We start from the raw sequence: 16,710 nt of genomic DNA on the forward strand, positions 1-16,710 counted from the left end.
TGTTAAAGGGAATTTTTTTTTTTATTATTCAGCTATCATAATAAATTATAAATTCCTTCTGGTAAACATATTTTTTGGTTAAAAAGAAAAAATCTTTAAAATTATTTTGCATTCTTGGGTTATATATTTTAATTAACTATAACCTATATGAATTATGGTTGAGTAACTAATCAAAGAAATGAAACTAATTTTGCAATCATATTGTTGTTAAAATATACACATATAAGTTCATATTTAAAATTTTAGAAATTATGAACATGAATAACACTTTTTAATACAATTTTATCATCATAAGATGTTATTGGAGTGGGGGTTAGTTAAAGTTTAGTTTTAATGAATATGAGGTTATGGGTTCAAATATTAATGTTAATAAATTATACATTTTTATGAGAAAACATTGATGTATAATTATTAAGAATAGGTGACATGGCAACATGTGGCAAGAATACAATCCTTGCCATTTTGATTGATGATTTCGAATTTAAGCATATAGTTTTTTTTTTTTTAATTTTATTTTAAAGCACGTAGTTCATTTAGAAAATTACGGAGTAAGTATTATTGATTTCTTACTAATTCAATTCAATGTAAGTAAGACAATTAATTTAAGCACAACAGCAAATAATATCTTTCTTCGTGGGATCAGTTTGCCAATGTTCCGAACCCCTTATATGTTCATAGTTTAATGTAATAGGTCATTTATTAGTGTGCTATTTAAAATTGTTTCAATATCCTATGATAAATTGATAGATTTTAGTTGTAATGTAGAAGTTTCCAATATTTAAATTTCAAAAATGTTAAATATGATAGCTTTAAAAAAAAAAAGATGACATTTTCATTGCATTTAGGCGGGAAAATTTTATTAAGAAACCGACACATGGGCAATGGTGATGTCACCAACATCTGTTTTAGTAATAGTTAATAGATTCCAAACCGATTGAATAATCCGGCCCTTAACCAAGTAACTCCTGACTAATCGAGTAACCCTTGGCCGATCAAGTAATAATCTTTGAGTGACGATCGTATAACTCCTAAACAAGTAACCCATAACCGAATAATCTCGATCGACTGAATAACCCCTGAATAAGTAACTCTTGCAACACGGTATGGCAAGACACATAGAAAATGTGTTCGTTGTTAAGACCTTGGTCTATTATGTTTTCCTAAAAAAAACAAATAAAGAAATCTTGTTCTAATAGCCTATGCAAAAAAGTTCGATAATAATAATTTTATTTTAGTAAATAAAATATAGTTCAATTAAAATCTAGTAAGATAAATTCTACTTTCTCGGTTCTTTTTCACTCAACCTAGTATGACTTTACATTATTCAAATATTCACACCCATCTTTGACCATTTTGTGATCAATACGTAGAGTAAAACATTCAAATAAATCATAGAGTAAAACATTATTCAAATATTCACAAACTCATCTTTGACCATTTTTGTGATATATACATAGAGTAAAACATTCATTTGTGATTATTTAAATCATCTCAATAAATCATATCATAATATCTAGTTGTTATATTTTTTACTTAGGGCTTTTTTAGTTAACATAAAATAACATGAGAAGTGAGACTTCTTATACATTACAAGTTTTGTGTGTTATTTGGTTGGGAAAAGTTTGGTGAAATGGGACAAGTAGAACTTCCTAGGATTTTTTTTACTTCCTACGAAATGTTGAAATGTAGGGATTTAGGGCCTGTTCTCATTGATTGAACTCAGCTAAATTAAACTGAACTGAACTGAACTGAGCTGAACTCAACTAAAATGAATATTTTATAAGAGAAGGAAATTAGGAGCTGAACTAAACTGAACTAAACTGAGCTGAGCTGAACTGAATTTTAACGTAAGAGAACAGACCCTTAGTTACTTTTTTTTTTTAAAAAAAAAAAAAAAACAAAAAAAAAACAAAAAAAAAAAACAAGAGATTTAGTTACCTAATCCCCTAGTTAAGTAGACATTCCCAATCCCATGGAAAGGTCGATCTTATACTGATTCCCCTTTTCCTATTGTAGAAGCAAAATTCCCTTGTTATTAGGAAATTCCCATAAATTTTGATTACAATTTTTTTAATCCCATAAACTTGACCAACGATCGAAACCTTAATAACAATTTAATATATTGATGAATAGCTTTAAGCATTGACAAATGACAAGTGTGATAAATAAAATGATAAATCAAAAAAAAAAATGGAGGAAGTAGTTAAATATTAATAAATGTAATTAATATGCAACTTAAGAAATTTATGGTAAGACATGCATTTTGAAAGCCTTGATAAAGCAAATGATGCCACAAAAAAGGTAAAAAAAAAAAAAAACAAAAAAACAAAAAAAAAAAAAAAAACAAGAGAATAATGAGTTTTATGTTTTATGTTTCATGTTGAGACAATGCGACCTCATGGTGTCCATTTAAACAACCAATATCCAACTATAAGCATTGGAGTTATGGTCCCCTGTTAAAGTGGAATAGTACATTAGTACAAGTAATAAACTTTAAGAAACATTTGCACCAAAAAAAAAATAAAATAAAAAATAAAAAATAAATTTAAGAAACATCAAAATAATGAGCTTGAATCTTGAACATTTTTTTGCCTGTATTAGTACAAATCAAGTGGAAAGCAAAGAATTTTGTAGAACGCCAACTAAATATGTAGACAAATTCCAACTTATAAAGGTATGGCTGGCAATCTTACAAAATCAAACCATCATATCAGTCCCCATTCACTTAAGGGTTTGACAGCATACTTTAACACTTTGTGTATACATCATCTCATGCATTGAAAGAGTAGTACACAAGTATAAGTCAAAATAATAACCAACACATCCCCCTCATCTTCACTACCATTGTTTCTCGATTGCATCATCGCATCCGCCACCGTTGAATTGTTGATCTCCCAATCACCCCGGTCCCTCGGCTATCCATCTTCAGTCACATTGATTTACTTAAGCCAACCTAAACAACCAACCATCACCAACCAACCATACTACAATTGTCAACAATGACGCCTTATGAATGTATGATAAATGACTCTCGACGCATTTGATCATGTGATAATGTAAGCTTAAATGTTAAATACAAAGACTGTCCAGCAATAACTCAAGTATTACTAGTTATTAATCCTAGTAATTAATTCTAAAAACAATTTACTGCTAAGAATGAACTCTTGGAGATTGATCACTACTACTTCCTTCTCCATCCACATGATTCACCTTCGCCAACCCCAACCTTCCCACACCAACCCCATTACACAACGGCGTGTTTGAGTCAACAAACTCAGCCGAGTCCATCTCCATTTGACAAATCCTCACCGCCCCAATCAACTTTTCCGGCAACTCCTCCTCACTCTGACCTTCCACCACAAACCCCATGTCAATTGTTACAGACGTAACACACCCCAACGCCAAGTGCACCATCGCACCAGCTATCTTTGAGCTCGAAATATCAACATCAATCTCCAAGTAGTCCGGTCCCCTGTGATATCTACATGTCAATGCCTTCCCCAACAGGCATGCGCTGTAGTTTCCCACAGCTGTTTTAACTATCCATGGTCCCTTCACTATTCTGTTCACTAGCTTCAATCGGCTGTTTCTGAATGCATCATCGCCATTTATGAACCGGTCTAATAACGAGCCGGGTTGAATCGGCTCGTCTGTTGAGAAGTAGAATACTGCATTATGGTGCTCTCTCCCTGCCACATTCGTCACACAATACTTTTTCTCAGCTACTAGTAGATCTCAAACATCATTTAAATTCATCTAAATTTCACAATTATAACATATATTCTCTATTATAACACTCTTAAAGCAGAAAAACAAGCTAATTTAACCCTCAAAGTGCAATCTTGCAATTGATTGATGAAATTTTTTCTTGACTACCAATCTAGAAATTATAATGATAAAATTGAGGTTTGATTAAATTAATTTTAGCTTCAATGAAGCAAAATTTCTAACAAAATTGCCTAAAAATAATAATAATAATAATAATCAAGCCAGATCTGAATTTAATAATAAGATCAAGATTTAGCACTATCTGTTTCTTCAACCTTTCATGGAACATTATCCCAGAAAACACTTGTGATAAAACTGCACAACATTAATGTGATATTGAAACTTCTAAGCAATTTCACCTAATTTGTTTTAAATTCTTTTTACATAGATGAACCTGAAATTTGAGCTTAGGATTCTCCGTCGATTAAATCAAATAACATAATCTTGCAATTGAGGTAATTTGGTCACAATTTCATTAATTTTCGATTATTTCACAAATTCATAATGATTATTTTTCAGAAATTCAAGCAATTTTCAGCTGAATCATACAAAATTCAACTTCTTATTTGTTCAATTAACAAAACTAAAATCAAACTTAGGTTTTTCCGTCAATCAAATATCAATTTCTTTTACAAAATTCAGAAAAAATCATATAACAAGATCAATAAAACAGTCGAATTTCGACCAATTCTCCAAAAAAACAAAAAACGCAAAATTAAAAAAAGAAAAAAAAAACCACAAACCTGGAACTTGAAGATTAATGGCGAAGACAAAGGACTTCAAGAAGCTACCATCAGCCTGGCGAGAACGAAGCACGCGCATAACACGATTATCAGCACGTGCTCAAGCTTCGACGTTGACCGAAGCCAGTCAACGGCGGTTGGCTTCAACAGATAATCCACGGACGCCGGAGACTTGGTCTTCTTCGACAAATACTGTTTTGATCGGAGAGAAAACAAATTTCCCGGCGGCGATGCCCAGCCGTTGGATCCTTTGTGTAAGTCCACGTGTTTTAAAGATCCACCATTGATTGTTTCCTCTCTCCAGTCTACCTCCGTCGTAGACGACGCCGTTTCGCCATTGTTTTTGGTTGTGCACATTATCTTTTTTTTTTTTTTTTTCCCTCTGAGAAAAGAAAAGTTTTGAGTAGTAGAGTAGAGTAATTGGACCTTTCTAATTTTCTTGAAGAAAATCGAGATAACAGAAATTTATATATTTATTTTTGTTTTTATTGGTAGGTGAGAAAATAAGTCCTTTATATTTTGGGAGAGGTTAAATATAATAAAAAGGGCTCGTGTGCCTTGTTCTATCTATCCTTCTAATAGACAGCAATAACAACTCATGAATTGAAAATTAGGATATTTTATGATATCATATTATTCTATTGTATGGGACAAAAATTCTTGGGTGGACCTGGTCCACAATAAATTTATTGTGGACCTTATGGTCTCACGTGCCAATTGCCACAAAACCCAGCCCAGCCCTCTGACTTGTTTCTCAAGCTTACTAATATCTCTTCTGCCACAGCCTACTAACTTATTTCCCAAGCCTTATTTTCGACGCCATTAACAACTTTCCCAGAGCTCCAATTTTCATTTCTCTCCTTCTACTTCTACTCAATTCTAGGGTTTATTTTCAGACTAATCAATCAATTTCTTCAAAATTTATGGAGAATTCTTCTATAAAATCAATTGAAATGGATCTAAACCAAAGTATACAGGACACTATAGAAAACTTTGATATCAATGTCATCGATTTCGATCTGAACGAAGCTGTTGAAGATGAAGAGCAAACTATTATTGAAGCTGAGGATGAGAATGAAGTTCATGAGGAAAATCAACCTCTAATGCAATCTCAAGGTATTATACGATATATTTATATGCAATTAATTTTAGAATGTGATAATTTGAATTGCGATTATGCAATTGTTTGTTTGGAAAATTAAATTAGGCGTTTAGGTATTTTGTTAATTTGATAATGTGAATTAAGCGATTATGCAATGCGATTATGCAACTGTGAATTATGCGATTATGCAACTGTGAATTATGCGATTATGCGTAATTTATGTTGATTGAAAATTACAGGTTTATAGACATGCAAACTCACTTTTAAGTAACATAGTTGCCTTTAATGATAGTATAGTCATCTATTTTTTTAAAACAAATACATGGTAATTATATGATGCTTGTTAAAGCTTTTCTGACATGCAAAGCCACTTTTAAGTAGCATAGTTGCCTTTAGTGATAGTATAGTGATCTATTTTTTTAAAAAATACCAGGTGCAAGTAATAACGATGAGATTAGTGGTTGGTTAGTAGGAGAAACTCGAGCAACACTTGCGGAAATACATGAATTGTATTGTCAACATGCTGCTGCTGTTGGTTTTAGTGTTAGAAAAGCAAAACAAACAAGCAAAGTTGGAACTAAAGATATCATCACCAAAAAGTTCTTTGTATGTTCTGCAGCCGGACTAAGAAATTCTGGTAAAAAGAAGGAAAAAATTCCAGAAGAACTCTTGACAGAAGAGAGTTCTTCAGTTAAAAAAAAAACAAGACAAAGTAGGAGAGTTCCAATAACAAGGACAAACTGTAATGCTTTGATAATAGCAAAATTGAATGAGGAGGGGCAATTTGAGATAGTTCAGCATGTGTTGGTGCACAATCATCCACTCACTAGACCACAATGGAATCATTTCCACCGTTCAGAGCGTGCAATGACTGGAATTAAAGGGCAAGCGATTGAGGCCATGCAAGAATCTGGACTAAGACCTATGGAATCCTTTAATTACATGTCAAATGAAGCTGGAGGAGAAGATGCTATTGGTCATACAGTGAAAGACCACATGAATTATTGTTATAAACTGAAAATAAAGGCTATTGAAGGAGGAGATTCTCAAGTAGTTTGTGATAAATTACAAGAAGCTTATTCTGAGGACCCTAACTTCTTTTTCAGAGTAAGGTTGGATACAGAAGGAAGGGTTTGTAACTTGTTTTGGAGGGATTCCATGATGCTTGAAGATTACAAAATATATGGGGATGTCACTGTATTTGACACCACTTATAGGACGAATCGTTACAACCTCATTTGCGCACCCTTTGTAGGAATAAATAACCACTGGAAGAACACTATGTTTGCTTGTTCTTTTATTGGTGATGAGACCACGGATTCATTTGTGTGGCTATTTGAGACCTTCAAAAAGGCAATGGGTGGTAAATGTCCTGTCTCACTGTTTACGGACCAAGATGCAGCCATGGCAAAAGCAATACCAAAGGTAATTTCTATTTTTGAAGGAACTTTTTGAATACCACTACATATAAATATGTTTATACTGAAATTATATTTAGTTACCTCTATTTTAAATGCAGTAACCATTTTTAAAACTCTAGTAACTGTATAAAAATGTGCAGGTATTTCCAAATACTAGACATAGATTATGTCTATGGCACTTGATTCAAAATGCTGTAACAAGATTTGGAGTTTTGAAGAGTGATGATACATTCAAAGCTGCTTTCATGAAATGTTTGAGTGGTTGTATTAATGAAGCTCAGTTTGAAGTATGTTGGGATTCAATGATGACAAAGTACAAACTGAAAAACAATAGTTGGTTCAAAAGGTTATACTCACTGAAGCACAAGTGGTCAACAGCTCTAAGTAAGGACTTTTTCTCCGCGGGAATCTTGTCATCACAGAGAAGTGAGAGCACAAATCATGCAGTGGGATTCAAAGCAAACAAGAAAACAAGTTTGACAGAATTCTACAACATATTTCAGAACACAGTGAAGACTTGGAGAAGGAATGAGGATTTTTATGAGTTCAATAGCATAAAATCAATTCCTACTTCAAGCTATCCAATGTCTGCCTTACTAAAACATGCTGCTGAGGTTTATACACATACATTATTCAGGGACTTTGAAGAAGAATTCAACCTAGCCATTGGATCACAAACTAAACTGCTATTCATTAATGGAGACAAAATGGTTTACCAAGTGTACCTTGAAGGCAGAGATGGCACAACTCAAGCAGTAACTTATGATCCTGTTAACCAAACAATTCAATGTCCATGCAAGAATTTTGAAGAGTCAGGTTGGTTATGCTTCCATAGCCTTAGAATCTTACACATGCATTCTGTTGAAAAAATCCCAGAGCAATACATATCTATCAGGTGGACTAAAGTGGCTAAGGATAAAGTTTGGGAGAGTATTGAGGCAGAGCAAAGGAAGAAGGGGACATTAAACAACTTCACACCCTGGCGGCTACACATGGTGAGGAAGTATTATAGTTTAATCCTTCAGAGCCACAAGTTTGAAAAAGCAAGGAAAGTGTTAGAAGAAAGCTATGCAAAAGATTCAAGTGCAATTGATGAGATTATTTCTGCTATGAAGTCAACTGACAACCATTCTGAGAACACTACAGGTGTAGAAGAAAATTCAGAAGCAACTTCGTCTAATGTGGTTCAAGTACTAGACCCAGATCGTGCAAAAACTAAAGGAGGCCAATCAAATAAAAGGATTCCAGGAAGCTATGACTACATGAAAAAGGGGAAGAGGAGGAAACATAGAGAATTTGGTGCCAAAACACCAAATTTTAATAATAAGTATATGCTTTGATAGTTTTAAGACACCAAATATTAATATTTTTTATCATAGTAACCTGAATTGTTACATGGTTACCTTTTATTTGTAATTTCATTCTTGGAAACTTTATATCTTTTAAATACTTATATAGTTTCTTTTTTTTTAAGATATAGTGTCTTTTTTTATGATATAGTGTCTTTTATGATTGACATAGTGTCCTTTGTTATAGTATTATGTCTTTTGATTTGATCTTAATTGTAATTATTGCTTTTCAAAGAAACAAGGAATAAAGCACATGAGTACTGTAATACCTTATACACAAACCTTTTTTCTCTAAACTTGTTGTTAATTGGTAGTTTGTGGTCCTACACAGAAGGCTCCTTTTAGTTGTTATAGCTGTTTCAATGTTTCCTGTGATCAACAGATAACAAATCAAGAAATTGAAATGCTTAAATCTTAAATACTGATTATTATAGTATCTTTTATGATTAACATAGTAACCTTTAATTTTGAGGTATATACTTCTTGGAATAGTAATCTTTTTTTACAATATAGTGATCTTTATTTTAATATAGTAATCTTTATATAATACCCTTATATATATTGTTAGTTTATTACCATTAGTTAACATAGTCCATAATTTTGACTTAGTTACCTTTATATTTAGAATAGTAACCTTATTAATAAAATAGTGACTTTATTTTAACATATAGTGACCTATGATAATTACCATTAATTTAAAACATAGTCCTTATACCTTTGACACTATAAAATATTGAAAAGGAAGTAGCCTTTTATTACCAAACAAAGACCTTGTAAATAATATAGTGGTTTTATTTTAACATATAGTGACCTATGGTAATGAAGTGACATATTAAACCAACTAAAGACCTTATAAATGATATAGTGACTTTATTTTAACATATAGTGATCTATGGTAAATGTGACCTTTTTGAACCAAACAATGACCTTATAAATAATATAGTGACTTTATTTTAACATATAGTGACATAAGATAACAGAGATCTTTAATAATTGAATTAAACAAACAATATACCATTTTCATAATATATTGGCAAAAGCTTGTTTACACAAAATGAATATTTTTCCATTCTTCATTCAATAACCTACACAAAAGTTGAATGAATACTAATTAGCTATACATTCTTCAAAGTACTTTGCTTAGTTTAAAAAATTATGATAACAACTAAGTTTAAAAATCAGTTTCACAATGTTAAGCCTTTCCTTGGTTAGTTTCAGAAAATTATGATATCTTAAGCCTTTCCTTTCTTCTTCTTGTCTACAGTCTGCTTCTTCTTATTCTTCCTCTGCTCAATCTCTTTCTTCCTTCTTTCTTCAACCTCTTTTGAAAGATGCTGCCTATCAGGTTTGAATTCAGCCACCTTACCAATTACATTTGATCTAGCTTCATTCATATCAGATAACAGTAAAGATGCAGCAATTTGAACCCGGAGAATCTTCCTATTTGAAGCCTAAAAAAAATATATAATCGATATAAGATATTGTGATATTAATTAAAAGAAATAAAAGAAATAAGTTAAAAGGAATAGAATCATAACTGTTTTTAAAATTTCACATTTAAACTCATCAGCTCCATTGAATAAAAGCATACTCATCATAGTATAAACACCAGAATCTGAATTATCTTTGCTAGATCTCCAATTCAAAGTAGGAAACTCCAAAGCATAGTCAACCATAGCTCCAGATTGAGTAAGTCTTTGATCAAAGAAGGTACTGATCATATCACACTACCAAAAAATCATATAATCAGATCACAGTCACATTTGTCCAAATCCTAATTACTAAAACTCACTGTAAAAACCTTTAGACAAGAATATAGTAAAAATATGGAAGAGTGAGAAAGTAATACCAAGAAACTAGATAACTTTTTGAAGAAGTTACGACCATTCTCATCATAATTCAGATTATCAATAAACTGAATTTTTCCTTGAGTCAAATTCACCACAAATAAGCAATAATGATTGCCACTTAGACAAGGTAAAAATATCTGCAACAAAGATATCATAATTAGCAAAATTATTTTTCTTCCCTCAAATTCTCTTATTTGAAATTATTTTTCTGTACACGGGTTCTTTGAGTAGTTAAGTGTTACATATAGGAGTTAATACATACCAAAACACACATAATTAAGGTCACAAACCAAGCTTGCAACTGTTTACAAGATCAGCCAAAATCAAATCAATAGCTAAAGGGCGAAGAGTTGGATAAGTGCATTTCTAAAATCGTCCCCTTCTATTCATAGAGAATATATCTGAAAGTCATAAAGTATGCCAGTGATGGCACCCACTGATACTCTTCAATTCAAAACCATTCATTCATTCTGAAAATGTCAAACTAAAAATGGCACCCTTTATCAACTGATAATTAAGGTCACAAAAAATTTATAATGTAGACTTTCTAAGAGTATTTTACAATATGCACTCTCATTTAAATAAAGGTAACTACAACATAAAAAAAAGGAACTATATTATCATAGCATCAAAAAAAGAAAGTATTACCAGCTCCACTTCTGACAAATCAAAATCATGAGCTATTTTCATCCACTCCTCCAATTCTTGATATACATTGTCCACTAGTTGTGAATTGTCATCACTGCAGGCAGCTTCTACTATTGTAACCTTCATAACATTTAAACAAATACAAAAATAAGTGAAAAGTAAACACATGTATAAACATTGAAATAATAAAAAAACTCACACTAATTGAAGAACCAAAGTACAATTTTCGAGGTCCATCCTTAACAAATTTCTGATTTTCATTGAGAAGCAACGCCCAGCAATCCAAAATACTACTGCTCATGATTTCAGAAGGCTCTCCTAATGTGTAAAACTCTTGCCTTTGAATCAAATGATTTTCATGAAAGCATACCAATAGTTCACTGTGTCAAAGAATATAAAATAAGAATTAAAAAAGTGTTTCGTAAATAAATAAAAAAATAAAAGAAAAACAATGTAATCAAGTAAAAGCTTACTTACTTAGGAGGCAAACAAGAATCATTGATAATGCAATAGTCAACAATCTCTAAGACTAATGGATCCAATAGCTTCATTTCCTTGTTATTTGACTTCAAAAAGTGTGAAATAACAATAAGCCTTTCATCAGATTTCCAATTTAAAGAAATCGAACACCTAGACCCTCCATTTGTAATAATATTTTCAAAGCCAATCACAGGTAAAGTTCCCCTATTTTCCTCCCTAATTTCCTCCCTTCCTTCATTTGTCTTGTTTTGCTCAAATGCAGAAACTTGATCCAACACCTCGGGCATTTTTGTCACCCAAATAGCAAGTTCAGAGATCTCATCAATCACAGATTGAACTTGAGGATCCAAAAAAAAACGATCATCCTGAGAATCATTAACACCGGTAGCATTTTGAATCTCATTGTGGCGTGAAAGAAGAATCTCCTTTATCTTGTCATTGTAAAAACAAGATATCACATTCATATCTCTTTTCATGAACAAAAATTGTTCATGAACAGGCTGCAAAGAGATTAAAAAATCATGTATAAATATTGAAATCAAATCCAATAATTCAAAAAAAAAAAAAAAGGAATAAAAGTCAGAAATTCCTTACATCAATAGCAGATGAATGAATCTCCTGATCTGACATAGAACCCGGTGGGAGATTAAACTGTATTGTACCATCATTACCCTCCCTAACATGTTCAACATTTCCCACACTTCCTGCTGTAGTACATACGGGAGCATCCTGTAAATTCAGCTTACGACTAACAGGATACACATCACAGAGCAAAATCCCTGAACCAAAACTTTTCGACAACTTTTCCTTCTTAATTCTGTCCCTAATCAACTCATCATTCCAATGTTGAATTAAGGGTAAAGAAGTACTTAATTCAACATTCCTAAATCTCAACCTATGAAAGTAAATAATCTCCAACATCAAAATACAACCACAACAGTTTTGAATTTCTCCTTTTTGGTAACTTTTAACACCTTCACACAGTTTTTCAAGAACATATTTACACCAATTCAAATTTTTAATTTGTTCAACATCATCAATTGCCTTAGCAATCCTAAGATCAGCAGTTCGGTTAGAAGTAGGAGCCAGAAAAGAGGATACTGCATGCATAACAAAGAGTTGCTTAAACTCATCACCACCTTGATCTAAAGTAGGTATCCTATCCTCTAACAAATTAAGTGGAATTTGGTCATTTTCATCTGCCAACCCAAAATTCAACCTCCAATTATGTTTGAAAACAAAGTCAGGATTACTTTTATTAGCAGATCGAGGTATCTCCTCAACATTATTAGGGTTCAAAGGAAGGCAAAATACGTCATAAACATCATATTCAGTGACCACAAACTCCTTACTATTGTCTATTGAAAACATGCAGCTACCATAGTCAAAACAGTCAATTAGCCACCTATACATACTAGTAGGATTCCTTTTCAATTTCAATGATAATAACCCTCCAAAGCCGATTTCATTCACAGAAAGTTTTTGAGCATCAGTAAAGTTAGACATCAAGTCAACCAATTGCAAAGGCCTACATTTAGTTTTAAATGGTCGCAATCTGCAAAATAGAAATAATAACGCAAAGTCACACAAACATGCACGTTGAATCTAATTTTTTCAGAACACTACAAAGTAAACAAAGTTACTTACATAGGTACATCACCACCAGCTTCAACTGCATTTGTTCTTGTCCTTTGCCTCTTAACACGTACAAGAGCAGTAGCGCGAACGCTAGATTCAGGTTCATCTTCTCGAGTTCTCTTTTGCCGAGACGAAGGTGAACCAGTTGCCTGATGCTCATGAAGCTCTCTGGAAACATCTTGTTCAGGAGCATTCTTTTTCTTTTTAGCTCTAGTTTTCTTCTTCAATCCTTTGACAACATTTGTATACAAAAGAAATCAAAATGTATATTATAGTAACCTTTAACAATTTTTATAATTATTATATAAAGCACAATTAACAAATCATACATGAAACATATTGCTATCAAAATTACATTCAAACCTCACAAAAAACTAGATCGAGAACAACACATTAACAATAGTTCAATTAAACAAAAACAATAATTAATCAACTCAAATTTACACAAATATTAATCGAGAACAACACATTAACAATAAAATTGAATGAAAAACAGGAAACAATAAAATTGAAAGAAAATAAAAATCGAAAATAGCAAAACCCTAGATCTTCACCACAAAACAAAATTAAAACAAAAATTCATACAAATAGTTGAAATTAGAGAAAAACAACAAATAACCAGTTCAAATTAACACAAATAATCATCGACAACAACACATTATCAATAAAATTGAATCACAAAACAAAAAACAATCAAAATTGAACGAAAATTCATACAAAATTGATCCAAATAATTTCAGTTAAAGAAAACAACAATTAATCAACTAAATATTGCAGTAAAAAAGAAATAAACGAAGATTACCTGAAGGTTGTGGTTCGTCGACTTTTGTAGCAGAAGAACGGAGGCCGCGTTTTCGTTGAAATGTACCACCTCCTCTGGTTCTCGCCATTGATGAGCTCGAGCTGAGGAGAGAGAAAATGGAAGAAGGGAAGAGAGAGAAAATGTCAGAGTAATTGGCAAAATAAAGGAAAGAATTAAATTGGTAATTTGGAGCAATTAATATGTAAGAAAATAGGAAAGGAGAGGAGAGGCAGAGAGGAGAGTAAACTCAGCCAGCTGAGTAAAGTCACGTGACAACTTTGGTCCACAATAATGTTATTGTGGACCAGGTTCATTTAAGAAAAATTATGTATGGGAAGCTTCATTGTGGTTGCCTTCTTCTTTTCTTTTTCTAATCTAATCTTTCTTTTACTTTTGAGTGTTGTGTTAAGAGTCATGTGAGGACTTTGGAGAATCCGTTTTGATGGACTTATATATGGAAAACTGTGCAAAAATAACACACGTTCAATGTTTACATTTTACAATATAAGTACTTCTCCCGTCCCTTAAAAAATTCTTTTTGGGGTATTTTTCATGGATATTAAGAAATTTAAGTAGGAAATACAAAGTGCATGGGGAAGTTAATAAAAGTATTTTACATGGAATTTGTAAAAAAGTAGAGAGAGAAAATAAAAAATTACATGAGAAAAGCAAAATTTACATGGCAAAGCTAATTTTACACAAAGATTATTGCAAATTGAAGGGTTTTTTTAATGCAAATGGAATGAACATTTTGGGACTAAAATTTGACCAAAAGAGTCGTTTTTTTTAGGGACAAAGGGAGTAAGTGAATTTGGTATACCCTAGCTTAATTCTTGCCAATTTGGACCTTTTACTCTCCTACTGAGCAATATTATGCAAAATAAATGTGTTAAGCACTTGATTATATGTAAAGCTAGGCATGGATTAAAATGGCAAGCTCACATTAATATACATCGTGTTCAAGTGATTCATCTTTGGAAAAAGGTCAATTAAATGTCATCTCAAGCCAATAATCTTTTGTAGATGAGCCTTTACATAGCATGCCCCATGCCTTATCAGGCTTGTGGTGATGAGCTCGTGTTAGATCAGTCCTTTATTCATGTCGACCAATATACCCATCATATATGTCCAACTCTCTATACTCCGTATATGATAGTAATGCATAATAGAACTATAGAAGTTGATTAGAAAACATAATAAAAATCAAAAGTTATACTTTGTACTTCACTTTTTAATGGATTTTTTTTAATTGCGGGGTCAAATTAATGGATTTGTTTTATCATTTACCAATCAACTTTTATTATCTACTTTTCACTTTTTTGATAGAGTATAAAATACATGGGATTCTAAAACTTTCTTGAATTGGTCCTTTAACATTTTTTTTTTCCAATAATTACTTGAATTAGAGTAGTTAAAGCAATTAATAATCAAAATTAGTCAAACATGTTCAATCAATCTAAAATGTACATCTATTAGAAAACCATACAAAATACATAGTCTTTATATTCCAACGGTCCAACCTATCAAGTAAGAAAATTTAATTATTTGTGAAGGTACTACTATTCAGCTCAATTAACTACCTTTTCAAAGTTAAGTAATGACTTACGCGATACTTTCGTTGTGCATACTTTGTTTAATGTCGACACAAATAAAGCAAATTTCCTTATCAACTTCTTCTTTTGGTCAAGCATAGACATTAGATGAAAATCACAACAATTACCAAATTAATTGTTTGGTATAAATATTAAATACATGATGAAAAGAGTTGTACAATTATTGTAATGGCCTAATCTATTTTGTCATTAGTGATGTAATAGATTCCATATCTTTGCTGTAATGTGTAATTATGACTCATCAATTGTGGGTTTTTGGCTACCCAAAAACAAAATAATAAGCTCTTCAAGATGGTGAATAGTTGTACTTAATACTTGTGTATAATTGAAGTTTGCTAAATTGCAGAATCTTAGTTCATCACATGTGCATGCATGGTCATGTGTATGAAATCCTATAAAAGACTTTTCTATCATATGCTTCATACTTGCACTTTTTCAATTGCTTTTCACTTTAGCTAAATTGACTTGTATTTGACAAATATAATTATGGCTGATCACATCGTGTGGTCACTTATAAAAAAACGAATTACCCCTAACACTGATAAAGTAAACCCCTATTATACTGATGGAGTATTTTAATCATACTTATTGAGTAATCCTTAAATAATAAAGTGACTCACACAACACTGACATAGTAATTTCAATATAACTAAGTAACTCCTTGTTGAAACCCATTATATCCCACTTGTGAGTGTTCCACATTGGAGAAAGAGGAGAGGTGGTTCCACTTTATAAGGTTGAGGAGTTACTCCTACTATTGCCAATTGGTTTTAGTATGGAAACTCTAAAGCCTTGTTTGTGGCCTAAACTCTCCTCCTCCTTGTTGCCCAAATTAGAGAATAGAATGGCTCTGATACCATGACAAATTATTTATAAGAGAATTGCTAAACACCAAAAAGAAACTCCTACAACACTAATCGAGTGTGATAGAAGCACTAACTTGACTATCTATATTAATATGGTTTAATTAAGTAAATAAGGTCCGATCTTTTTAAAAAGGTGGAAAAATGATAAAACAATCACGACCTTAAAATGCGTTAAATTAACCTTACAACCTCATAATTGTGAGAGAACACCACCCTCTTAAGCCCTTTTTTGCATGTAAAGGGGATCTTCCAAAACATGTGAAACAAAAGTGGAGTAATCAAATTTGTACAAATGTAAGTAACAATCAAGTTCATTAATTATTTTTTTGTTCAAAAAAAAAAAAGTTCGTTACTTATTTCTTTTGAATTGTCAAATTTGGCTACTTATGAAGTTGTGATGCGTATTTCAAATTGGGCTGAGAGTATCAGT

The 16,710-nt window shown here is 31.9% G+C and overlaps 1 protein-coding gene and 1 pseudogene across 2 annotated transcripts; one reads left to right on the forward strand and one right to left on the reverse strand.

Annotated features, from left to right (window-relative positions):
* Window positions 1-2,557: 2,557 nt before the first annotated feature.
* Window positions 2,558-5,146, reverse strand: LOC145641503 (protein ENHANCED DISEASE RESISTANCE 2-like; annotated as a pseudogene). The gene is made up of 2 exons (XR_014115450.1): window positions 4,512-5,146; window positions 2,558-3,689 (listed from the first exon to the last, which is right to left on the reverse strand). The product of XR_014115450.1 is annotated as a protein ENHANCED DISEASE RESISTANCE 2-like (transcript).
* A 22-nt stretch (window positions 5,147-5,168) lies between these two features.
* LOC145642533 (protein FAR1-RELATED SEQUENCE 5-like) lies at window positions 5,169-8,374 on the forward strand. Its single transcript, XM_081693739.1, has 3 exons — window positions 5,169-5,627; window positions 6,047-7,038; window positions 7,175-8,374. Exons 1-3 carry the CDS (start codon window positions 5,435-5,437, stop codon window positions 8,372-8,374), a joined length of 2,385 nt encoding a protein of 794 aa, XP_081549865.1. The 5' UTR covers window positions 5,169-5,434.
* The last annotated feature ends 8,336 nt before the right edge of the window (window positions 8,375-16,710 follow it).

This window comes from Chenopodium album, chromosome 8 (assembly GCF_948465745.1).
Source record: "Chenopodium album chromosome 8, dcCheAlbu1.1, whole genome shotgun sequence".
Lineage (NCBI taxonomy): Eukaryota > Viridiplantae > Streptophyta > Magnoliopsida > Caryophyllales > Amaranthaceae > Chenopodium > Chenopodium album.